At 38.2% G+C, this 26,666-nt stretch overlaps 1 protein-coding gene across 2 annotated transcripts in view; it reads left to right on the forward strand.

Moving 5' to 3' along the window:
- LOC125240237 (ubiquitin carboxyl-terminal hydrolase 37-like) overlaps positions 1 to 26,666 on the forward strand; it is a 51,618-nt gene that overhangs the window by 1,535 nt on the left and 23,417 nt on the right. For both annotated transcript variants that reach the window (XM_048148066.1, XM_048148067.1), the window contains exons 2-4: positions 2,315 to 2,971; positions 4,318 to 5,310; positions 24,398 to 24,497. In XM_048148066.1, the coding sequence (XP_048004023.1) occupies positions 2,390 to 2,971; positions 4,318 to 5,310; positions 24,398 to 24,497 (1,675 nt within the window). In that variant the 5' untranslated portion in view covers positions 2,315 to 2,389. The remainder of the gene's footprint in view (positions 1 to 2,314; positions 2,972 to 4,317; positions 5,311 to 24,397; positions 24,498 to 26,666) is intronic.

Consider the following 26,666-nt stretch of genomic DNA (forward strand, 5'->3'; position numbering starts at 1 on the left):
GTTAACTTGGTCCAAGTCTATTAATGTACTTTGTTATTTTTTTTTTAACCCCCGACGCAAAAATGACAGGGTGTTATAAGTTTGACGTGTCTGTCTGTCTGTCTGTCTCTCTGTCTGTTTGTCTATCTGTCTGTCTGTCTGTCTATGTGTGTGTCTGTCTGTGGCATCGTAGCTCCCGAATGGATGAACTGATTTGGATTTAGTTTTTTTTGTCTGAAAGGTGAGTTAGTCAGGAGTGTACTTAGCCATGTTTCATGAAATCCGTCTATTATGTCACGGTCGGGGGTTTCTTCAAAATTTTAATTTTGTGGTTAGGTTATTAGATTAGAGTAATAATGGTAGATTTCACCTAAGTTTCATCAAATGTCATCTCTAGAAAATATATACACAAAGTGACATATGGTTAAAATAAAAATAGTCATAAAACATCAGCTTTTTTTTATGGGGTAAGGGGCAAACAAGCAGACAGGTCGCCTGATGGTAAGCGATCACTGCCGCCTATGGACACCCGAAACACCAGAGGTGTTGCAGGTGGAGGTGCGGTCTTTTCTTGAAGGTTTGAAGGTCGTATCGGTCGTGAAATGCTGCACAATTAATTCCACAGTTTAGTTGTGACTTGTGAGGGGCAGGAAGTTTCTGGAGAAACGCACAGCTGAGGATTGCCAGCCATCTAAATGGTTTCCCTAAAAATCACACGAAAACTATCTCACGGCGTTTCTAATCCTAAAAAACGGAGTATAATCGTGACGTTGGCTAGTTTATCGCCAATATTTACCTTTTTGTACCTTAACCTTACCCATATCTGTCTGACCTTGGTTGCTAATCTTCGAAAAACCCAGACGGTTGCTAGGCGACCGTTATCTACAATCTACTGAATTATGGTATTGCCGGTGCCTAGCCAGTGTGACGAAATCTTTTGTTTACACATTAGTCTATACCTAATTATTTTTAAAATCGGGACTTAATCGTGTATAACTACATATTAAACTGACCTCCAACGTTTCAAGGACGGCGTTGTCCCCGTGGTCTCGGAGAAGACTGGCTTGAAATGACATCAACACCTTCTGACAGCCGCGCGAGTTTTTCGAACTACTCGCACTTGGTTTTGATTATCAACTTGTACTGTTTGCGCACTAGGGATGTTACTCTGTCGACATACAACACTGACGATATTCGATTTAACGACTGTCGATATTATTTTCGGCTTACACTTATTAATGACAGGATTCCATGTGGATGAGATCCTAAAACCTTCGTCCCGATTGAAATTGCGATGTTTTTTGATTTCAATGGCTTCACGCACTTTTCTACTGTAGAAATGGCGTTCCGTGGAAAGGACTTTAGGGTCATGTAGTTCGATCCAGTGGTTTGTCCAGTCCTTTCCACGGAATGCCATTTCTACAGTAGAAAAGTGCGTGAAGCCATTGAAATCAAAAAACATCGCAATTTCAATCGGGACGAAGGTTTTAGGATCTCATCCACATGGAATCCTGTCATTAATAAGTGTAAGCCGAAAATAATATCGACAGTCGTTAAATCGAATATCGTCAGTGTAGTATGTCGACAGAGTAACATCCCTAGTGCGCAAACAGTTCAAGTTGATAATCAAAACCAAGTGCGGGTAGTTCGAAAAACTCGCGCGGCTGTCAGAAGGTGTTGATGTCATTTCAAGCCAGTCTTCTCCGAGACCACGGGGACAACGCCGTCCTTGAAACGTTGGAGGTCAGTTTAATATGTAGTTATACGCGATTAAGTCCCGATTTTAAAAATAATTATGTGTAATAATCGTGAAAGTTTAAATCAGTCTATACCTACTTGTACTTTTTTTTACCAAAAGCGGTGATTGACAATGAAATATCGACGTGTCTGCTAACGATAATCGCTCCTATTTTCAGAATTTGGGACCCCCCAATTAGCGTAAGTTGTTAACAAAAATTAACTCACTGTCAGTTTTGTGACCAAGGCTCGGAACCGGTTTGTTTTTTACCGGTTAAAACCGATTCAATTTTACTCTGAACTTTCTAAAGAATGCGAACGTTATGAGAACTTTATTTTAACCGAAATAAACCGGTTTATTCGACGAGCGGCAAGACGCACCGGCGCCGCGTAAATACCTACTTTCATGCAGCTACTTTTTTTCTTCAATACATTCCATTATTATTTAAAAAGTCCCGATTTTTAAAAATAATTGTGTGTAATAATCGTGAAAGTTTAAATAAGCGTACCTAATTCCGTCCGTGTAGGTATCTTTGCATTCCCCAAAATAAATTACACGGAAAATATGATTCATGACCATTCTGTTTCTTTGTTCCAGATTTTCCGAGCCACCATGCAAAAGGCACCCACCTCAAAGTTCAAACTCTAGCATGTGAATACACCCGCCGCCAAAATGCCTGTCGTCTCGCCTTACATCAACAGCAGTTCCACTCTCTCCGGGTCATACCGATCTACACTTTCCTCTGCGTCCAGTCTGGACAAGCCATATTTCCGATCCAGTAGCAGTAGTACCTACTCAACATCCACTTTAAGAAGCTCCTATGGCGATCGGACAACAGAATACAGAAGCAGATACTCCGATGTCGACGGCAAAAGGGAGAGAAAGACCTCTTTAGTGGAATATCCTAGAAATTCTCGAGCGCCGAGTGTTACTGATTCAGACAGTGGGGTGTCTACTAGATACAGATCAGACAGAAGCGAATCTAGAGGCAGAGATGTATCTACTACTAGAAGCGAGAGTAGTAAAGAGCGTCCGAAAAGGAATTTCCCTTCATCAGCAGCTTTGGCGATGTCTACAGCTGAACTGTACAATAAATACTCACCAGCGAACTATATTCCGTATACTCAAAGGATACAGCAGCAGCAGAATGAAATAGCTAGATCTAAGTCAATATCTAATGATATCGGACGACCGCCGGCGTCTGATGGCTCCAGGTTAAGGAAACCTAGGAACTCTGCGGCTACGATAATCGAGGTAAGTTTTGAGTATCGAAAACGTCTTGAGAGCTGACTATGAAGCTATATGGATGAAGAAAGCTAAGTGAATTATCTGTAACTTTTATAAAATAAAGGGATGAAATGATAGAATTTGTGTAGTAACACAAACTTACGTGAGCTTAATCCAATCATATTTTTAGAAACATCTATGTAAACATTATTCTCAAGAATCTCAAGTCATGTAATAATATCTTTATCTACGTTTACGTACAATTAGCAAACGTATTAGTTTAGCTTCATTGCTTATAAATATGGTAAGTTACTCAATGGTTATTTGACTGACATTATTAAAATTAGACTTATATTGACCGGGATATAGACCGTGATTACCTTTTTGATTTTTGTCGAGCTCCCGATATTTCGACGCAGTTGCATGCATCATGATCACGGAAAACTGACGAAGGCTGAGGAAATCAAAAAGGTAATCACGGTCTATATCCCGGTCAATATAAGTCTAATGAAAATAACCGTGAATCATTCAAAACTCTTATTATTAAAATTACCCACATCATCAATAAACAGAACATGGACAAGAACGCTTCCTTGTGGTACTCCAACTTATTGATACCTTCTAATTTCGGAAGGAATTTCTTTTAAGTTACTTTCACCGAGAATATAATATGTTATAAGAAATTTATCGAGTCTGATATTATTTTCTTTACTGATAATGTCCATGTCAAGGATTTTTAGGGAATTGTACTTATCAAATGCATTTTAAGATTCACGTAAGTTTGCGTTGATGTTATAATCGAGAAATTATTTGAAAAGGGGATGCTAATAGATAAACTCTACCACATAGCTTCTGTAGTCTGTTTTCTCAAGATTATTTTGCTAATGTAGTAGCACAACAAGTATTCTAATTCATCATTATTGTATAGTTTCGGTTGATGTGTCTGCGAAATTCTTCAATTTATTCGGAATATTTTCATGTTGATTTTCTGCTAATTTTTATTTTGAATTTTCTATTTTGAACTTCCGGTTCTTTGATGAAATAAGAATTATCTGCGCACTGAGCGATTGTGTATATATTTGCTTATTTTTGATACAATACGATATTTACTATAAAATGTATTATTAATTCAACTTTTGTTTTTAATGTGTGCTTCTGTAAATGTACAAACTTTCGCAGACGCACAAACCATGTGTGCGCGCGTGTGTGTGTGTGTGTATGTTCATTAACATTCGCACTAAGAGAGCCATCGCTTAATAGTTGTCACCGTAACTGCTTGACGAGCACTCCATGCCACCAGCAAGAGGAACACACACACAAACACGTCGCGGCAGAGACATACCAGTAGATAACCCACGGCATTTCTGACCCAGAGGCCCGAAGGCAGACGGTTATACAAAGAGAGCTCGCCTACAACCAGCTACGGAAAAAGAAACTCCATGACCAATGGAAACAAAGACAGCAATGGCAATGAGGTACCCTCAGTTTCTGAGATACGGAAACGTTTCGATCCCAAAATGACGGTTACGAAACTGCCAGCGAACGACTCACGATATTCCAAAACCGTCGATCATTATCTCAATCAGCTTAAAGACGTAGAAAATGGCACGGGGTATACGAAAGTTGTCCCGAAGGATGAGAAGCCAGTTCCCGTCCATTCTTATGAGAAAAACGGTTTTAACAAATGGGACTCTTCGAGCTCACGATCAAACTCAAACTCAGACCTATCATTATCAAAAACCACATCAGAACCGACTTCATTAGCCAAGCCTGCGGCTGAGAAAAACGGCATGTCTACATCATTAACCACCAAGCTACCGTACGACCGGATAGCTAGCATCAAATCTCAGTTAGACCCTAACAACCCTATAGGAAAAATTCTAGAGAAATCAACTGTCATTCAAGTAGAGAATGGTGATGACCGCCTGAAGCGGACCAGTCCCGAAGTCACACCAAAGCTGAAAGAAATTAAGAACGATATAGAAAAACAAGTGAAAACACCGCACACATCTAACTTTGCTTCGTATATACAGATATCACAGCCCATAGCGTCGGGGACATCCAAAGATGAAGAGCCGAGGACAAAACCTAGTTTGAAATACATAGATTCTGAAGAAGATAGATTAGTGCTCGATAACGATATAGATTCCCCTAGTGGAACCGGATTTGAAAACAAAACTTTCGAACACGAGAATTTCCTTAAAAAGAGGAGTGAAAATCTTGAAAGTGAGATAGAAGATGGAATCAAATCCATGGAAACCAGTACGGAAAGTACAGTCAGTGAGCCCACAGAAGATTCTAGTCCTGACACCCCTTCTTCTAGAAGAAAGATCTTGGACGCGAAGGATATAGAAGACATAAGAGCGGTAAGTTATATGTGCAAACATTTCAGAGATCTGGGGAGCGATTTTTGAATGTCGAACGCATGAATTCGCCGTTCGAAAGTCTGTGTAAAACGACGTAATGCTATTTTCGAATTAACCTAACCAAAAAATTAAAATTTTGAAAAAAACCCCGACCGCGACATAGTAGACCGATTTTCATGAAACATGGCTAAGGACACTCCCGACTAACTCAGCTTTCAGACAAAAAAAACGAACTCTAAATCGGTTCATCCGTTCGGGAGCTACGACGCCACAGACAGACACACACACAGACAGACACGTCAAACTTATAACACCCCGACGCAAAAATGACGGGGTGTTATAAGTTTGACGTGTCTGTCTGTGTGTGTGTCTGTTTTTGTCTGTTTGTCTGTCTGTGTGTGTGTCTATCTATCTGTCTGTCTGTTTGTCTGTGTATGTGTCCGTCTGTGGCATCGTAGCTCCTGAACGGATGAACCGATTTCGATTTAGTTTTTTTTGTCTGAAAGCTGAGTAAATCGGGAGTGTTCTTAGCCATGTTTCATGAAAATCGGTCTATGTTGCAGTTGGGGGTTTTTTCAAAATTTTAGAATTTAAATCGCTAGTAGTGGAGATATTATTGAACGAAATTCGAATAGGCGACATTCAAAAATCGTCCCCCTGCAGAAAGTTCTAGATTCAATGACTTTGGCGAGTCTAAAGGCAAAAGTAATGTTGACATTAAGAAGTATGACGATTTTATAAATATAGAAACACATTCATTTGTGGGAACGAACTCGCATTTTGTTTGTCATGCTACGGAGATATTTCGACCTAGTAAGAAAATTGTGTAATCTAGAATGTTTTTATTGACTTCCTCTGAAACAGCCCTTTTGGCACAGAGTCCACAATTCTGAATTAGATACGCCACTACTATTTTGAACCTCCGACGCAAAAACGACGGGGTGTTACAAGTTTGACGTATCTGTCTGTCTGTGGCATCGTAACTCCCGAACGGATGAACCGATATCGATTTAGTTTTTTTTGTTTGTAAGCTGAGTTAATCGGGAGTGTTCTTGCCGACACACACACCGACAGACAGGCAGACAAACAGACAGACAGACACTTCAAACTTATAACACCCCGTCTTTAAAAAACTTTCGTTCTGGCGTATTGCTACAGAATTATGGACTCTTAGCCAACGGCCCCAAGATCGATCGCTTGTTTATTTGGCTCAGCACAGTTTGTCTAATTTTTAACCCACTTTGGCGATCAGTTACGCTTTAAACGTGTGTTTGTAGTTTTTAGGTTTTTTACCAATGTATAGGTTTTTCTTCGATTTGTGTTCCTTTTTTTGTGCGTGTGATTTTTACGTCTTAGAATTGGAATAGGAGAATTTTTTTTGGCGCTTTTTTTTGGGTAAAATATTTTTTTTGGGGGTAATTTTATCGTCATAAAAAGGAAGTCACTTTTATAAATAAGGTACAGCAGGACAAATTTTTACACTATGATGTTGAGTTCTACATGTATTCACTGAACACGGTTACCATATACATATAAGTGGTGGACACTCTATTTAATAATGCAAACATTGTAAAACATGGAAAAAAATGGACCAGTTACATTTGCCCCCCAGTCAAGGTTTACCCCGCTGTACCTTACCCCTGGAATTTATGGGCCTTTTAGGCTTAAAACTAGATGGCGCTGTTCGCAGCCTGGACGTGGCCTAACTCATATCTTCCCCAAAAATTATTGCGTGTTTTTATTTTTTATAAGAACAAATGACATGCTTCTTTATTTTAATATCATAATATCACGTGAATACACATTATGAAAAAAAATGTAGGCATCATCATGTGTAGTTATGATAGTATTTAATAGGTGGCGCTAAAAAATGAGGTATGATTCTTATGGAGACTGTAAATCCTATATGTATAATCCTTGGGTAAAATACATTTTCCCCTCACTAGCTCGGAAACACGTGTTTTGTCCTTTAATACCAGCGGGTAAAAACGCATTTTATCCACTAGTGGGTAAAGTAATTTGACCTCGAATAGAGTCAAATTAACTGCTTTAAAATTGATAAAAGTAGGTGAATCTAGTAATAAAGATGATTTACCACCTGTGGAACTACTGGAAGCAGTGATAAACGCATTTTTTGCGTTGTAGTTTCCTCGCTATAGCAGGGGCGGCTCACTCCGCGATTCTATCGACGCGCTACAAGTACATGCTGGCGGCCGCGAGTTCGCGGCCTAATTAGGGGTGGCGCGCGTTCTCACGGCACGCACGTTCACACTTTCTATTGTAGCTTTACGTCGAGATTTTTTTTAAGGTACAGATGCGTTGTCCGCGTTTGGAATGGCTAATAAAGCTTAGTTAAATAGACATCATGAATAAAATAGGACAATCTAACACAGATCTACTATTCCTACGGAAAAGTTCAATAAGGCTTGTGATGTTGGGACTTAAAAATATATAAATACTGTATATGTATACTATACCTAGAAAGTACCCAAGACTTTGATATAATAGTACTTATAACATTTTATCTGAGTACTAATTCGTTTTAATCCATTAGGCAACCCTATCGTCCGACGCTGCGCACGTGCGGCTCGTTTCTTTGTCAGAATTTTGTAGGCATTGAAAAAGGCGGCATTTCGTGAACATCAAAGCAGTGGGCCTTCTGTACTTGTACTATTATATATTCTGTGGCTATAGTGAGGGGAAAAGTTTTGTGTTACACTCGGGTGCAAATGTATTTTACTTCTCCTGTGTTAAAATACAACTTTGCCCCCTTGTATAACAAATAACTATTTTTGGGGGTAATTTTATGTAGGTATTCAAAATGAAGCCACTTTTTGTGAAAACTTTGGCTATGCATCTAGCCTTTGGTGGCGACATTTTGTATGTTCCTTGTGTTAGGTGTATTATCTTTAGGCATATAGGAATAAGTAGGGACGTTGTAACTCCATACATCAGTAAATGCAAGTTATTTGTATACAGGGTGGAAAAATCGAATGCCACATGGATGGCAACTACCTTAAATATTGTAAATAACACATTTTGTGTAAGGGAGATTTTCCTTTGTTTTTAAAAACAATAAATTCTACATTTAAGGATTTATGAAAAATCGCTTGCCTCAGTCAGGACTCGAACCGGTCAAATGTGACAAAAAATAACGTGCCAAATAATGTGCCTTTGCATGGCCTTCCGTTATTCTGATTGTATTTGTTATTTAGAGAAAAATGAACCTTATCAGTAACTCTTTCAATCTGCATCATAAAATACGGCACGTTATTTTTTGTCACATATGACCGGTTCGAGTCCCGACTGAGGCAAGCGATTTTTCATAAATCCTTAAATGCAGAATTTATTGTTTTTAAAAACAAAGGAAAGTCTCCCTTACACAAAATGTGCTATTTTCAATATTTAAGGTAGTTGCCATTGATGTGGCATCCGATTTTTCCACACTGTATATTGACGCGTGGATGACGCTAGATGTCACTACAAATAACTTGCATTTACTGATGTATGGAGTTACAACTCTTCCGTTACTTATTCCTCTAAGTCTTTAGGTAAATACACCCTGTTTTTATTGAATTCCGTTAACTTTAAGGGATGGTTCTTTAGATCAAATACAATTAATTTCTCTAAGAAACTAGCGTCTTAACTCTTACGGTTATCGAGTTATTAAAAAAAATAAAAATAATTACTGAACACGTGCGTGGCAGCCTTTACCACTTCCCAATGTTATTTGTTTTGACATGTGCCGTCAATCACTTGACACTAACTTGAAGATTATTCTTAAGGGTCTTCCACACTAACTAATTTATTTATTATGTATGAAAACGATGAAATTTTTTTTGTGAATTTAACCATAAATTAAATATAACAAGATCATACCATCCCATACATTAAAATGCGACCGCCTACGAACGCGCTTACACTCCACCACACATAGATGGCGCCACAAAAAATGCCTTGTTGCCACCGATTATTTGTAGATTGGCATTAAGTGACAATTCCTAGCCGTAAATCTATGTCAAAAGTGACACTTAACGCCATCTACAAGTATAATCGAAAGCTACAAGACATTTTTTTTTGTGGCGCCATCTATGTGTGGTGGAGTGTAAGCGCGGTCTTAAGCGGTCGCATTTTAATGTATGGGATGGTATGATCTTGTTATATTTAATTTATGATTTAACTAAAAAGGACATACAGGGTGGTTCCGGATAATGATCCTAACAACGTGTAGAAATTTAACGGAAAACAAAAAAACACGGTGTATAAGTCAGTTACGTCATCGCCCAAATCAATTGTTTAGTTTTAAACTTTATTGTCTTTTTTTTTTTCATGTTCTTACATACTGTTTTTTTCTTTTATGTTATCTAAGTTTCGTGACGCATTGGTGTTACTGTAATGTCATGTAAACATGTTTTTACTAATAAATAAATAAATAAATAAATAAATAAGGTTAACCAAATCTTGGCACGAAAAAAGGGGGCAAATTTGAAAAATGCAGGGTTTACCGGCTAATTGTATTTATAAAACGTGCACTTTGATTCGCTACGCATATTCAAAAAATGTGCCCGTGAATGTCTATCACAACAAAAGACCCTTTGAGGTGGTCCTCAGTGTTATTGGCTTAAAGTTTAGCTTGTTTAAATTGTATTTAGGCATAGATTAAATATAAGAAGATCATACCATCCCATACATTAAAATGCGACCGCCTAAGAACGCGCATACACTACACCACACATAGATGGTGCCACAAAATACCTTGTTGCCATCTATTACTTATACACGGTGTTTCCGGTATCACTCAAAACCTTAGACACCCCAACTGATTTTTATTTTTTTAAACTCATCTAGAGTATTCATCTTTTAATCTGATCGTTACTTTTTTTTTAATTGAATTTTTAATTTTCTGTACAGCTCTACTTGACTTTTAGCTCTACACTCAATAAAATAATTGCTAACTACCATCATAAACCATAAGACTATTTATTTGTGTACGTTACTGCAACGACATAAGGTTTACCAATAGACAGCTAAGATGTCACTGTAAAACACTTTAAAGCTTTGTCACATTAAACTTCAAATTGGACAGGTAATCGCAGTAAGCAAATAAACTCAATATTCAAAATGACAAGGTTGCAATTAGGTACGAGTTCAATTTGTTATGACTTATGATAAACATTAAGATTAAACTGACAAACAACGTCAAACTAGTAGCGGAAAAAATAATCGTCCAAGTAACCGGCCAGTATTAATACCCCTAAATACAGAAAAAAGGTAAACAACCTCTAGCAATGCGATATACACAATGTTGTATTACGAGTACAATAGAATGGGCACGTAAAAAATAACTAATAATACTAATTTAAATAAAAATATTACCCCCATCAAGATATAGCTCAATGGATTCTACTCTCGATTCTGAACAAGCTGTTTTCAGGTTTTTAGTGTTAAGTGAAACACGGTGTAGATTGGTGTTAAGTGTCACTTTCGAGCCATAAATCTATGTCAAAAGTGACACTTAACGCCATCTACAAGTATAATCGAAAGCTACAAGACACTTTTTTGTGGCGCCATCTATGTGTGGTGTAGTGTATGCGCGTTCTTATGCGGTCGCATTTTAATGTATGGGATGGTATGATGTTCTTATGATTTAGGTACTTAATTTATATTTTTCTTAAGCATGTGGTGTTTACCTATTCGTGGTTATTACACTTAGAAAAATACTTCTTTCAATGTATAACTGTTGGTGAACCAATGAAAAAAAAAAAAACGCGTGTCTCCTTAATCCTTGATGTTGGCGGAATCATTGGGCAAAGGATTAATTCCCAATTTCCCATACAAAATTTTTCGCGCCATTTTTAGCGCCAAAATTTGGTTGACTGGCTATGGCACTGGTCCCACCGCGAGCTAGTAAACTATGAGCTATCGGCTATAAAAACGAACAAAAGATAAGCACTCCCGTGCAAATAAAAGAGACACGGCGATATTGATAGCTCACCGCTGGGCGAGTAACTATAAACATCGCCGTGCCTCTTATTTACGCGGGAGTGATTATCTTTTGTTCGTTTTTATAGCCGATAGCTCATAGTTTACTAGCTCGCCGTGAGACCAGTGCCTTAAGGTTGCTGTGCGGCTACAATTGCTGCAATCGGTCGTAAAATTAATAAATGTTAAAGTATCAAAACTAAAAGAATTCCTTTACCTCAAATATTCACGAAACAGTTCATTTGATGTTCCTATGTTATATCAAGATTAAATCGCATGTATCAACTTAAGGAGCCTACTTACTGTCAGCTTGCCGGACGGTAGCTCCGATTATCTGTCAGGCGCCGTCCGTTAGTGGCCCAATACATACTTTTAATTTTATCATTATTCCTTAAAATAAGCTGTTCTATTCTAACTGAAACAAGGGTAAAATTGTAAATATTGTAAATTTTACTCTATTTCGACTTTTTTTTTCTAATAGCCCTATAAAAAGCGCTGGTGGCCTAGCGGTAAGAGCGTGCGACTTTCAATCCGGAGGTCGCGGGTTCGAACCCCGGCTCGTACCAATGAGTTTTTCTGAACTTATGTGCGAAATGTCATTTGATATTTGCCAGTCGCTTTTCGGTGAAGGAAAACATCGTGAGGAAACCGGACTAATTCCAATAAGGCCTAGTTACCCTTTGGGTTGGAAACTTGGAAGGTCAGACGGCAGTCGCTTTCATAAATCTAGTGTCTTCGCCAAATCCCGGGATTAGTTATCACAGCGGACCCCAGGCTCCCATGAGCCTTGGCAAATGTTATAAGTGTTATAAGTTTGACAGACACGTCAAACTTTAACACCCCGCCGTTTTTGCGTCGGGGGTTAAAAATGGAGTTGGGCAGGACACGTTTCCAGTCAGAGTAAGGGAATAGTTATTTGTTATACAAGGGGGCAAAGATGTATTTTAACGCCGAGTGTGGAATTGAAAAACGAGAAAGTGCAAGGATTCTATAGTTGAACCACGAGCGAAGCGAGTGGTTCGAGAATAGAATCCTGAACTTGCGAGTTTTTTAACACACGAAAAGTAAAATACATTTGCACCCGAGTGTAACAGAAAACTTTTCCCCTCACTATAGCGAGGAAACTACAACGCAAAAAATGCGTTTATCACTGCTTCCAATAGTTCCACAGGTGGTAAATCATCTTTATTACTAGATTCACCTACTTTTATCAATTTTAAAGCAGTTAATTTGACTTTATTCAAGGTCAAATTACTTTACCCACTAGTGGATAAAATGCGTTTTTACCCGCTGGTATTAAAGGACAAAACACGTGTTTCCGAGCTAGTGAGGGGAAAAATTAATTATAAAATTAACGGAGTGGTGGCCATTCATTCATAAAATGCTGATAAAAGATGGATAGATGTATGGTCACAAAATAGTGGAATTATTCATAAATCCAAAAGGTCTCTTTAAACTGGTCACTTGTAGATCCCGAATCGTCAGCCAATGGGAAGGTTACGCACACAAATAAACGGCCCGAATAGCGAAATGGCAACGAACCTGCTTCTTTTTTTAAACCTTGGCGGTTGGGGTCTTTACACTGGACTTTTGGGTTCATAACCAGCTCTAGGAATGATCAGGGAATCTGGGACTTACCAGTATTTCTAGGAGTGAGACATATTGAACAATTAGCTGTAGGTACCACACCTCGGACGAGAATTTCTTTTTTTTGCCATTAAAAAAAATTTAATTGTTAGGGAATTTTAGGTCAATTGTACTCAGAATCACGAGTCGCTAGTCTGTCGGTGTTTTACAGGTTGCACTTCGGGGAGTGTGCTGAAGAGCTATACTACCATCGGACTCTTAGACGCACGGCCGGTCTCCATCCTTACTTGGTGGATATTCCACGAATCAGCACGAAGCGCTTTGCTTCTTCTTTTCTTATGCGCACTGCCAAGGGGTGGAATTCCTTGCCAGCGGCTATATTTCCGAGCTCATATAACCCGACAACCTTCAAATCAAGAGTGAACAGGCATCTTCTGGGCGAGCTCACTCCATCGTAGACCACGTCTTTGCCTTTGGCTAGTCTGTGGTCAAGAGTAAGCCCATTTATAATAATAAAAAAAAAAGAGTACTTTAAATATTACTGGGAGACAAAAAGTGTCCCAGAATTTCCATACATTTTTGTTACTTTCCTCTTTTGTTACCCCATACAAGATGTTCGGAAAATGGTAACAAAATAAGAAAAAAATGTATGGGACAATTTTTTAACTACTAGGAATCTAGGATTGAAAAAGCTAGTAATTCTGAGTAGAAATAGATTTTTTTTTTTTCAAAAATATCACACTTCATAAAAGTGGCAAAAAAAAAAAGAAATGCTCGGACACTGGCGATCAAATATACAAAAGAGGCGCGTTCCTAGCAGGCTAGCACACAGTCTAAGCTCGTGTAGAGTGACATAGCCTACTTTATGCCTCTTCCTAACCCCCCACTTCCCTAAAATCGGGGGTGGAACAATGGATGTTGCATTTCACAATTTTCGTAATTATCGCGAGCGAAGCCACTGACTAAAGTCACAGCATAATAAAGAGTACTATCGTACAGTATGGCCACTCCCGCTCCCCGCTGAAAGTGCCGCACACCCCTTCTCGGTTACCTCACAGTTACCGCCTGTCAAAAACGCGAACAGTCGGCCTGTCATATTTCACTCATACAAGCTTGTGTGCCAGGACTGCGCCTCTTTCATACATTTGATCGCCAGTGTCCGAGGTGTGCTGTGGGCCTCGAAGATTCTAGAACTGAACTGTCAAAGAATTAGAGAAAAGTAGACAGTAATATCTAAGACAGGTGCACTGACTCAAAACTTTTCAATTATAAACTTCTTTCCAATGAACATAAAGTTTAAATATCAGTTTAACAATACACCATACCGTCTCCCGTCGCGTCTCAACCGCCGCTAAAAATATCACAGTGCGAAATAATGTTAGGTTACTCTCACTAAAATAGAACCAGTGTATACTGAGCTTTAGATTTAAAAAAAATATATTTGAATTTAGAATTCTTTTACATTGGTTTTGGAACGATTCTAGTAGCGATTGGAACAGAATTCTGGATACGAAATTAAACGGCCGAACCACGTGCGATTTAAAAAGTTGACCGCCATCTTGTATACCGGGTGACAGTTTGTGATAAAAGTTTTTTTACGTCAAGTGTGAATTGTTTATTACTTTTTAATAATCGCTGTTGGAGTAAGTTTGTCGGTACATGATTACTTTTTATTGTGGATAATAACTTGTTGCTCTTACATACATTATGATTAATTTATAGTTTTGTTTATAGATAAGTACATTCCGGCGTTAGGTAATTTCAAAGATATATTTTTGAATGTATGTGTGCACACACAGATGTCATGTGCACATCTGGAGCATCTTGTCAGTGTAGATATTTGTATTTCCGAGCTCATATAACCCGGCAACCTTCAAATCAAGGGTGAACAGGCATCTTCTGGGCGAGCTCACTCCATCGTAGGCCACGTCTTTGCCTTTGGCGAGTCTGTGGCCAAGTTACTCTTTTTGACGCGTGATTGTCCCTAGATGTCACTACAAATAACCCGCGTTTACTGATGTATGGAGTTACAACTCTTCCCTTACTTATTCCTCTATGCACCCTACAGTAAAATCTAGTCTATCTTTTAGTACTAATAATTCAGAAGCAATAATAAAACCGGCCAAGAGCGTGTCGGGCCACGCTCAGTGTAGGGTTCCGTAGTTTTCCGTATTTTTCTCAAAAACTGCTGAACCTATCAAGTTCAAAATAATTTTCCTAGAAAGACTTTATAAAGTTCTACTTTTGTGATTTTTTTCATATTTTTTAAACATATGGTTTAAAAGTTAGAGGGGGGGGGACGCACTTTTTTTTCCTCTAGGAGTGATTATTTCCGAAAATATTAATCTTATCAAAAAACGATCTTAGTAAACCCTTATTCATTTTTAAATACCTATCCAACAATATATCACACGTTGGGGTTGGAATGAAAAAAAATATCAGCCCCCACTTTACATGTAGGGGGGGCACCCTAATAAAACATTTTTTTCCATTTTTTATTTTTGCACTTTGTTGGCGTGATTGATATACATATTGGTACCAAATTTCAGCTTTCTAGTGCTAACGGTTACTGAGATTATCCGCGGACGGACGGACGGACTGACGGACGGACGGACGAACGGACGGACGGACGGAAGGACAGACAGACATGGCGAAACTATAAGGGTTCCTAGTTGACTACGGAACCCTAAAAACGTACATACCTGTAGATACGATTCTCAGCGCAGCAACAAAAATACACGACCCGCTTCACAGTTCACTATGCTCACTCGCGGAAATTTTCGTATAATATAAAAAATACAGTTCCAACTTAATTCTTCAACATTTTTTCATGTTCATCATATCATCTTCATCATATCAGCCATTTATCGCTCACTGCTGAGCGTAGGCCTCCCACTGCTCAGACAGGAAGCATAGGGCCTGTGACTCGCGTCTGCCAACTTAATGTAGAGTATTGATCCAGAACCTTAGAATACCTTTGTTAACGACTGAAAAATTAAGCCATACGAATAAAAAAAAAAAGGCCTCTCTTCTAGTACGCCACTTTTCCCGGTCCTGGGTTAGTCTCATCCAGTTGTGACCCGCAATTTTCTGGATGTCGTCCACCCAACGAGCCAACGGATGCCAGGCCCTTACATTTATTAGTGGCCACCATACATTTTTCATCTTAATACGCGCTATGACTATGGTTATTCAGAAGACCTGATCACTTAGCGACGAGGCATCAAATTAATAATATATAAATGTTTCTGTTTTAGCCATACGAATAAATAAATACACTTATTACCGTTACAAACGATTATTCACTAATAATGATAAACTATCAAAACCGTATCGCTGAAAAAATGAGATTTGACAGATGTGAAAGATATACATGACAACTACGTAGCCGAATGGCACAAACGCTCACGAAACGAAACGCTCGTAGATATTCTGTCTCTATCGCTCTTGCGTATTGGCGAGACAGAGCCAGACTACCTATCGCGGCGTTTCGATTTCGTTTCGCGTCGCAGAAATGCCATTCGGCTCATTGATGTATCATAGTACATATTTAGTCTAAGATTCGGCTAAAACTTCGGTAATGCCTATTTACAACATTTTTTGCTCTGAATAAATCGCTATTGCTAGTGTTAAATAATAATAAGGAGTGGAATTCCTTGCCGGCGGCTATATTTCCGAGCTCATATAACCCGGCAACCTTCAAATCAAGGGTGAACAGGCATCTTCTGGGCGAGCTCACTCCATCGTAGGCCACGTCTTTGCCTTTGGCTAGTCTGTGGCCAAGAGTAAGCTCATTCATAATAATAAAAAAAATATAGTGGATTAGTTAGTCTAAATCAAATAGTAGCTTCTCAAACCTTCAAAAGATGATCGTACACCCATCTTAAAGGCCGGCAACGCGCCTACAACACTTTGGTGTTTAGGGTGTCTATGGGCGGTAGTGATCGGCTGATCGCTTACCATCGGGCGACCTGTCTGCTATCTCATAAAAAAAAAACTATGACTTATCGTAATGTATGTAGAGCCCTTTAAAAATATAAGTTTCTATATTTTTTAAATACTGGCCGATTTCGCAGTAAAATTGAACTTGACAGGTAACGTCGATCAGTTTTTTATGTCAAATTATCAATTTTGAACGTTTTCCGAGTTTTCTATCTTATTATTGTGATTTTATACATATTTGAGCCGAACGTAAGTTTCAAAATAACCAAATTGTGAGTGTGTTTAGTAAAGCGTCCCACTTTGTCCGTTTACTTGTGTCTTTATATGAATAAACCGACTAAGCGGCTTTATAGCAATCGACCTAAGTGGGACGTTTTCCCGTGCACACTCACAATTTCTGTTATCTTTGTTTTTATCTATCGAAGGCATATTGTACCTAAAATCTTTCGCGAGAAAATTTATTAATATTGACAGTAAGCACACAACTATGCATAAAAGGAGTGTACAAGTTTCTAATGGGTTGGCAACGCGCATGTGACACTCCTTGAGTTGCAGGTGTCCATAGGTGACGGTGACCGCTTGCCACCAGGCGGACCGTATGCTTATTTGCCACCGACGTAGTATAAAAAAAACTAGGTAACTTAAATCTAAATAACCACAAAATTAAAATTTTGAAAAAACCCCTGACCGCGACATAGTAGACCTATTTTCATGAAACATGGCTAAGAACACTCACGACTAACTCAGCTTTCAAACAAAAAAAAAACTAAATCGAAATCGGTTCATCCGTTCGGGAGCTACGATGCCACAGACAGTCACACATACAGACATACAGACAGACAGACAGACAGACAGACGGACAGACAGACAGACAGACACGTCAAACTTATAACACCCCGTCGATTTTACGTCGGGGGTTAAAAATAGACAACTGAGCAAGCGAAAGATTATATTGAACCGCGAGCGTAGCGAGTGGTAAGCGTTCAGTTTTTAACCCCCGACGCAAAAACGACGGGGTGTTATAAGTTTGACGTGTCTGTCTGTCTGTCTGTTTGTCTCTGTCTGTGTGTGTGACTGTCTGTGGCATCGTAGCTCCCGAACGGATGAACCGATTTCGATTTAGTTTTTTTTGTCTGAAAGCTGAGTTAGCCGGGAGTGTTCTTAGCCATGTTTCATGAAAATCGGTCCACTATGTCGCGGTCGGGGTTTTTTTCAAAATTTTAATTTTGTGGTTAGGTTATTATTTTATTTTTATGAACTGGCCCCGTAGCCGAATGGCATTTCTCCGACGCCAAACGAAAGCGATACGCCGCTGGCTCTGTCGCGCCAATACGCAAGCACGATAGAGATAGATATCTACTAGCGCTTCGTTTCGTGAGCGTTTCGTGAGCGATTGTGCCATTCGGCTAGCCACCCTGGTCATGGAAATACCCTAGTCACACCCGCGTCGACCCAAGAGTATCTATACCGTATTTTTCTGGGAACACCGATGGTCCAGTTGGTGTGGTTAAATAAAAGTACATATATGACGCTGACGCTACCGATAGTGAAGGGGTGCCCTCCTCACACGACACATAACTGTCGAACAATTCGTCTGAATAGTCGCCGGTTGCGAAAATTGGCATTCGTTTTTGGCGAGATGCGATTAGGGATGGGACATGCCTGACGCATCGATATCTATAAAATGGATATTTAGTTTCTTATTATCTATATTGATTTAAACTAACACGATCTTCACTCATATTATTTAATTAAAAAACGTCGAAACGTCAGGTTAAATATAAACGTAAGTTTTACGCGATCAAGTCCCGTTCTTATTATCTACTTACATAGTTCGGAATTCGCTAATTTCTTATCGTCTCGTGTTTTATTAGTTTATTACTTCAAAGCAAAATATTTTCAAATGTTTAAACATATGAAATATATTTTGCCTTGAATCGGTAGTGTCATGTACAACGGTTAAAAATTATTGAAGCGTTTATAATAGTTATTTATTTATCTATTTGTCTTAGTTATAGTATAATTCTCACTGCGGCAGTTGTATGCATTTTAATTTGATCGCCGTCTATTTACCACTATGTGGTCGATAACTTCCAGAGTCCTAATGCTTTGAAACATAATTTATTTTTTATTTCATAAATATTTTGTTGATGTACCGACTACATTGCATTTATGAGGAGAAAAAGCTGAAGTCTGCTCAGTTTTTATGTTTTATTTTATAGACAATGGTTTTTTTTTACTAGCCTGGTATAGTGTCTACTGCTGGGCCTCTCCTCGTTTCTTCCACTCAACACTTTTGTAATCCTGCCAACGTGGATATAATGCGTCCAGGTCATCGAAAAAAACTTTAATATTGTTCCAATTTATCGATATCGATAATTAACATCGATAAACTCTCCCTCTGCCAAACGCCGCAGTAATCCAAGCGCGCGCGCGCGCGACGCGCGATTTTCGATACCAAAGCGAATCAAAGGTTAGGGTCGCGACTCTATTACCTAAAGCTTAACCAAAAATATATGACTATTGTCTAGAGGGCGCTGTTAATCTGATGTATATGGTGACAGTTCAGTTTAGTATGAAGAAAACAGTTCTAATGAAATTATTCATATCGTCACTACTTTTAAAAAAACTTGTATCTTCGTCTGTCAATGAAAAGAAAATTGTAGTAAGTATGTATGGAATGCATATAGACATACTGCGTTTTGACTTTGAGGAGCAGCGTGAGATACGAGATTTTTTAACTCCTTAGTTGCCAAGAGTGGCTCTGAAACTTAAATAGTTTCATGTGCTCTGCCTACCTAATGGGAATACAGGTGTGATTATTTGTATGTCAATGTATCTTAAATAAAGTTATAAGCCACAACCAACAACAATCACACTTGACCGTTTTGAATTTCTGTTTTGTCATTCTTACGTATTAATGTAATTAAACGATAGTTACAATATGCCTTCGATTGTTTTCACGTTTTATTACTTTCAGTGCATATTTTGGATCGCCAAACAGAATTTTCTGAGTAAAGTGATATTTTTATAGTGAACAAAGTGAAAGAATCTGTTAAACTGTTAAAACCTCAAGTGAACTTCAAGTGACTTTGTGTGAGACTATTATCAAGACTTTCAGTGCTCTAAATATTAGCCATTGCAAGTTGAAAAATCATCGTGGCTTAAAAATTTAGTCAAATCCTTTCAAATTCCTGTCAGTGAGTTTTACCCTGATCCAATCTCTATCTCAGAAGTGTCTTGTCTTGATCGAGAATTACTAAAGAGATCTTGTTTTTTGACTTATCTATAACTGACAAATTATTTCACTTGAATAAGATTTCGGTGACTAGTAACTGAAATCTATAACCGCCAACGCTCCTTGCCTGTAATTTTATAAAACTACTCAGATTTGGCATTAAATCCCATATAAACACCAGCCCATACTTACTGTTTCTCCTATTTTGTCCCAAACACCTTCAAAACGGCCGAATACTGTCTAAGGCTTGGGATTGACTGTATCACTTAATTCCTCAAAAATATCTTGAAATCCTTCCATCCGTTTCCTATTCAACAAAAGTGTGTATTGGTGCGTTACTCAGACCGAAAGGCACTCAGTCGAATTCGGAAGACCCAAAACTGCTGTGTTTGACAAACATTTTGAAAGTTTAAAAGCTGTTGTTCAGACCGGCTGTGACGTTCAGGCCCTTGACAAACTTACTCCAAAAACGTTTTGCTACATCTTGAAGCTACAGAAGTGTAGAGAAGAAGGGGGTTTCCAGACTTGCCCTCCGTTCGATGCTAACATACTACGAAGCTTGTGTGGTACTACTATGTTTTGTGACGAGCGTTCTGGCGGCTATTGGCAATGAGGTAATTATATTATATGAGGACTATAAAACGGTATTTTAATGCTTTGTCTTACGGCATTTATGAGTATATTTATAATTATGACGAGGCGTAGCTTTAATGGTCTTTGTTTGAGATTTACGATAAGTAAGTCTTTTCTATGAATATGAAAATTCAGGTGCTTGGAAATTGTAGCTTTATTTTGTCCCATAAATCGCAAAAGTAACATTTTTGTCTTGATTATTGTGAAAATACATGCATACAATGCATGCTTTTGAACTGAAACTAGTATAAAGCAGTTCTTATTGTACCTAATTCTGCAAAACGATATACATAATTAGGCATTTATATATTTTTTTTAATTTTTAACAACGAAAACTGCCTCTAAATTTATTTTTTGACGATGTCACGGTAATGACACCCACGGCGATGACGGCGACGGTAATGACATGTTTATCGCAAGGTGTGGTTGCCGCCGGTGCTTCGAGACTCTGAGTGTGGCGCCGGGGCCGCGGGCCGCGCGCGGGTATGCCGCCTCCTACCAGGTATCAACGAAACTAGACAAATATGGAGACAAGACTAGGGTAAAATTACCCTTTAATTACCTTTTCACTTTAAGTAGCTTAACAGTAACGTTGGAGAGTCACCAGTAAAATATCGTACAAAAAATTGTCGCATATATATCTGACACAGTCTTTTTTTCATTAATGTCAGATAAAAGTATTTATGCAGTCTTTTTGTGAGATGTTGCCGATGACTGGATGTAGATAAACATGTAATAAGACCTATAATAAACTTTAAAAAAATAGATGTAAATTCGTTCTGATAGTGACCTATGTTTGAGCCTATTTTTATGATTAAGTAATTGATTACCTAGTTACTTAAGTATTTAAAAAAAATCCATTACTCATTTTGCGTATATCATAGTATTCCAAAAATTGGACTAGGTGTCGTAATTATTCATGTATTTAGTATTTGAGAATACATAACCTAATCGCACATACTTGTTACCCAACATAGAACCTGCGCGAGTTAGCGCGCGCGTCGTGCTGCGTTCGCGCAGGCGCCCGGTAATGACCACTACGGTAATGACTAACGCAGTAACACATCGCTTGTGGCATGGTAATGAGTAATGACACCCAAATCCATACTAATATAAATGGGAAAGTGTGTCTCTTTATTTTTCCGTCTTTCACGGCAAAACGGAACCACAAATTGTCAGTTTTTAAGTGGAGATAGTTGAAGGGATGAGAGTGACATGGGCTATTTTTTGTCTCTTTCTAATCCCCCACTTCTCTCGAGGGTGGAAGTTTGTATGGTATGAAACATTCCGCAATTTTAGATTTTAACGCGAGCGAAGCCGCGGGAAAATGCTAGTTAGGTGTATAAACTGTTGAGTGAATATTTGAGGTGTACAGTGTCAAGAGCCCTGGTAATAACGACCACGGAAATGACTAACGCAGTTATACGTCACTTGTGAAATGGTAATGACAGTTAGGTGTTTGAACTGTCGAGTGAACGTTTAAAGTGTACTGCGTCACAAGCCCTGGTAATGACCACCACGGTAATGACTAACGCAGTAAAACGTTGCTTATGGAATGGTACGAGTAATGACCCTTAGGCGTATGAGCTCTTGTCAGATTTCTGATTGGGTTACTATAATTTCAATAATTTTTACGTTCCTGCCAATTTTTATCTATTGTAGAAATGATTATGATATTGTCACAAGAGGTATACAGTTTTCCTTCCTCATCACTTCCAAGATCGCTATAAAATCTATGAGAAATGGTAACCAAATAGAAAATTTGTAGGTTTTCAAAATAAAATATTATACTTAAGGATACTTTTTCAAACCTGTTCCGTTCCGATCGTCTTATCATTGGCGTCTAGCAGCAAAGCAGCGGCCAAAGGGTCAGGTGCCGTAGCCGAATGGCTGGCTCTGTCGCGCCAATACGCAAGAGCGATAGAGATAGATACTCGTATCTACGAGCGATTCGTTTCGTGAGCGTTTGTGCCATTCGGCTACGTACAGTCGACTACAAAGAGATGTATGAACTTGAACTTGGCTTGACACGCGGCAGCGTGTCAAGCCAAGTTCAAGTAAAATAACTGGCGAGCAGCACCGTGTGTAATATTACACGAACCATTTGGAGCCACTTTTGACCCCCTCATAACTCAAAAACTATTTTTCATAAACGTGTCAAATTTGGCTCATATATTGAGACTTGCGAGATACATATGTGCTCCAAATTTCATAAACATATCTCAAACGGTTGCTTAGATAATAACGTCCAAAAAATCGTCAGTTTTATCATATATATACCTATATACATAAATTCTAACCCAGTTTCAGAAGACTTAGAAAGTTCATATTTGGCATGGAGGTAGGTAATTAGGCGAATACACAGAAATAAATCAGAAATCTGTAAATTTTTATCATTTTCGAAAACTGATATGTTCAGTAAACACATGTTTAGTTATACTGAGGCTTACTAGATGGCGCTAGTCGTCCTAGATTTTCCAGTAAACTTAATGAATATTAATAAGCTTTCCCGTAGCCTTAAAATACCTACAAAAAGTAATGATATCCCATCAAAAACATAAATGTGAAATGAGAGCCAAGTTCAATAATATGATATATGTCTTGGTTGTTCACTTCAACGAAAAAAGAAGTGATATCTAAATGGGTGCCAAGTTCAATGGTCGGTCCTGAAATTTATTTATAACAACATAAAATACTTTTACTATGGGACCCATGCCGAAATTCATCGTGTGTTGAAAAACTCGCCAAGTTCGGGATTCTATTCTCGAACCACTTGCTTCGCTTGTGGTTCAAGTATAGACTCCTTTCACTTGCTCGTTTTTCAATTCCACGCTCGGCGTTAAAATACAACTTTGCCCCCTTGTATAACAAATAACTATAGGTATTCATTTGTTTCTCGCACCTATAACACCGTTTGATTCAGGTGAGCCTGTGTGTTTAGATTTAGCTTTTTGATTCATTTAGTTTTTTGCACGTTGTGAACATATTTAGTTTTGATTTATTAGATATTTATAGGTTAATTTTATGAATTTTGTGTGTTTTCTGTGATTTCTTTTGACTGAACTATTAATGTAATATTTGACAAGTTTTCGTAGGTTTCACTTTTTGTACATGTTCAGATGTTTTTGACATTTTTCTGTCAAATATTATATACAGTCGAAATGAAATGTATGTTAGCACTTTTGGGCCATTTTTGACACTACATTTTCTTCAAATGTCAATTTTCTCGTTATTTCTACCCAGAATCATGAGGTCTTTCGATCCGTGGGGAAAAGGGAAGATTTTTTCCATTTCGCACCATATATTTCATACTTAAACGTAATTTTTGGTAACTTATCGTGTTTCTGGGTGAATCAACTTTTTCTTGCCTGTCATTGCCATGGTTACGGTCCCCTGAGTCACGCTGGTTTTATGCAAAGTTATGCTACTTAAACTATGCAAACATGCATTTTACTGGTGTTACAAGCCCTTTCCTTAATTTGCCACCTACAAACATAGACTACATGCATGCTTGCATAATTTCAGTAGCATAATATTTAAAAAAAAAAACAGCGTGACTCAGGGGACCGTAACCATGGCAATAACAGGCAAGAAAAAGTTGATAGTAAATAATATAAGTTCTTAAGAAAAAATGTCTTAAAAACGGTCCAAAAGCGTTAAATCCCCAGTTATTAATTGATATTGATTGTAATTTGAATTGTATAGGAGCTAGCGGGCGGAAAGAGCGGGGGGAGCGGACTGCGGCGAAGCGCCGAGAGGGAGCGAGACACCATCAGCGAGGGGCGCGAGAAGTCGCAGGTTTGCGGTGAGTAAGACAGAGACAGATAGATCTTATCTTATCTATCTGCGGGGGCCCTTCGATACACTTCGACCCATCGGGATCTTTTGTGCAATTACCCCCTTCGTTCCTAAGATCCTTCAGCTATTCAGGAGCTTCTCGACCATCTCCACGTATCGGATGATGAGGCTCATGGGTAGCTCTCCAGTCCTTTGGTACCAGGTAGCCTGCTCCAAAGTTCTTCATTCTTTGTCTGACGAGGGCGTGACATTCACACATTAGATGTCTGACAGTCTCTTCCTCTTCGCCACACATGCGACAATCAGTGTTGTCAGCGTGTCTCATCTAGGGTTGCAAATAGAAAAAAAAAACAAATGTTTTTTTTTTTTCAGAATTATGAAAAAAAAACATGAAAAAAACCGAGCACCATGGTTTTTTTTCTAAATATGGTTTTTTTTCAGATGAACAAATAATTCGACAATAACGGTTTTTCGTGACTTGTAACGTGTTTCAATAACAATAACGTACATTTTAATTCGATTAACATTCGGTATACAAACGTTTATTGGGGAATCCCCGATGCGGCGTGCAGCGTGGAGAGGCGGTGGTGTTGCCAACAGTAAATAGTGATAACATATTTCGTAAATGTTACTTTTATAAGACCAGAACTTAAAAGTTATTTGATTAAATTCGTTTAATAGTTAACATTAAGTCTAAAAAACCGTATAAAAGTATTAACTGCTTTGCAAATTTTGAGATTTCGTACTTTAGAAAAAAAAACATACTCCAGAAAAAAAACTTTCATGTTTTTTTTTTCAAGCCAGAAAAAAAAACCGTTTTTTTTGCAACCCTAGTCTCATCTTGAGTATAGGCACTCCTCGGACAACGGCGATCAAATACAGGATGTAACATTAATGCTGGTGATCCATTTAAGAGCATAACCGGTATCGAATAGCGGTTACGAATACCACTTCCTTTTTTTAAAATAAACACCATGAAAATTAAAGGTACTATAGAAGGTAATGTATAAGCCGTAGGATTTATCTTCGGCAATTATGTTACATAGTGTATATGAAGGAAGCGCGTTCCTACGCACACAGTCTAAGCTCGTGTAGGGGTATTTTTAAAATTTGGGACCCCCCCCCCCCAATTGACAACATTTCATATTTTTGAGTACTACTTTTTATTGTTTGGTTTGAAAGAACTCAATACTAAAAGATACACGTATTTTTTTATTTTTCCAAAAACTGCTATTTTAATGAGAAAATCCCTTATTACTACTTCGAGCAGAAAGAGCGTAAGTTACAAACGTCAAGACACAGCTTCGTGACGTCACATGTGTTGTTTCATACACCTAAGAAAACGACAAAATCATTCCTAAAAAAAAAAGTTTTAACAGTCAGCTCAAACAGTCCGGCATGTCTGACTGTCAAGTGTCACTGTCAACCAATAGTGAATGACTACGAACCATAGACTAAGCCATGAAATTTTTAATATCTTTGCTACGAACTGTGATAAGTATCACTGTCAAACTCAAGTGACATCCCAACTGGAAGATTTTTTTGTTATAGTGGCAGCTCTAAATCAGCTATTTGACGTCACTTCCCCTTTAAACTATTTTAAAGATTTTTTATACTAAAAATACAGAAAAAAGTTAAAAAAAAAATTTATGTGATCTACAAGCGTATATCTCGAAATGGTTTTCGATTTAGGGACATTGAAAATTTTGAAACGTTGTCAATTAGCGTAAGTTGTTGACAAAAATTAAGTCACTGTCAGACTGTTTCTTTAACGCGAGTGAGCCCACAGGCCAGCCAGTAGATTCATAAGTCAAAAACTGGTAACATCTGTCAGATCGTATTGGTAAAAAAATAACGTTTTCTCAAACATGGTATGAAATATTGATGTTATGTGCCTTATAATTGGCAGCGAAGTATGACGTTGCAGGTGCGGCTAGGACGATTGATAGATAATGGAATTTCATACAAACCTTGCAGGCCAAGGCCGGCAGTCTTCTTTTTTAATTTCCAAACACAGATAATTGTGACATAACATCCAGGTATTTAGCCAATTAAAAAAAAACTATAAGGGGCTTTATAGACGTGCCGACTGCAACTGGTACGGGCCCTAGACAATATTTGATTATGGGTGCGTTTTCATACAAAAAAAAATTTTTTCGTTTTTTTTTTAATTTTT

The sequence above is a fragment of the Leguminivora glycinivorella genome, chromosome 27 (assembly GCF_023078275.1).
Source record: "Leguminivora glycinivorella isolate SPB_JAAS2020 chromosome 27, LegGlyc_1.1, whole genome shotgun sequence".
In the NCBI taxonomy this organism is placed as follows: Eukaryota; Metazoa; Arthropoda; class Insecta; order Lepidoptera; family Tortricidae; genus Leguminivora; species Leguminivora glycinivorella.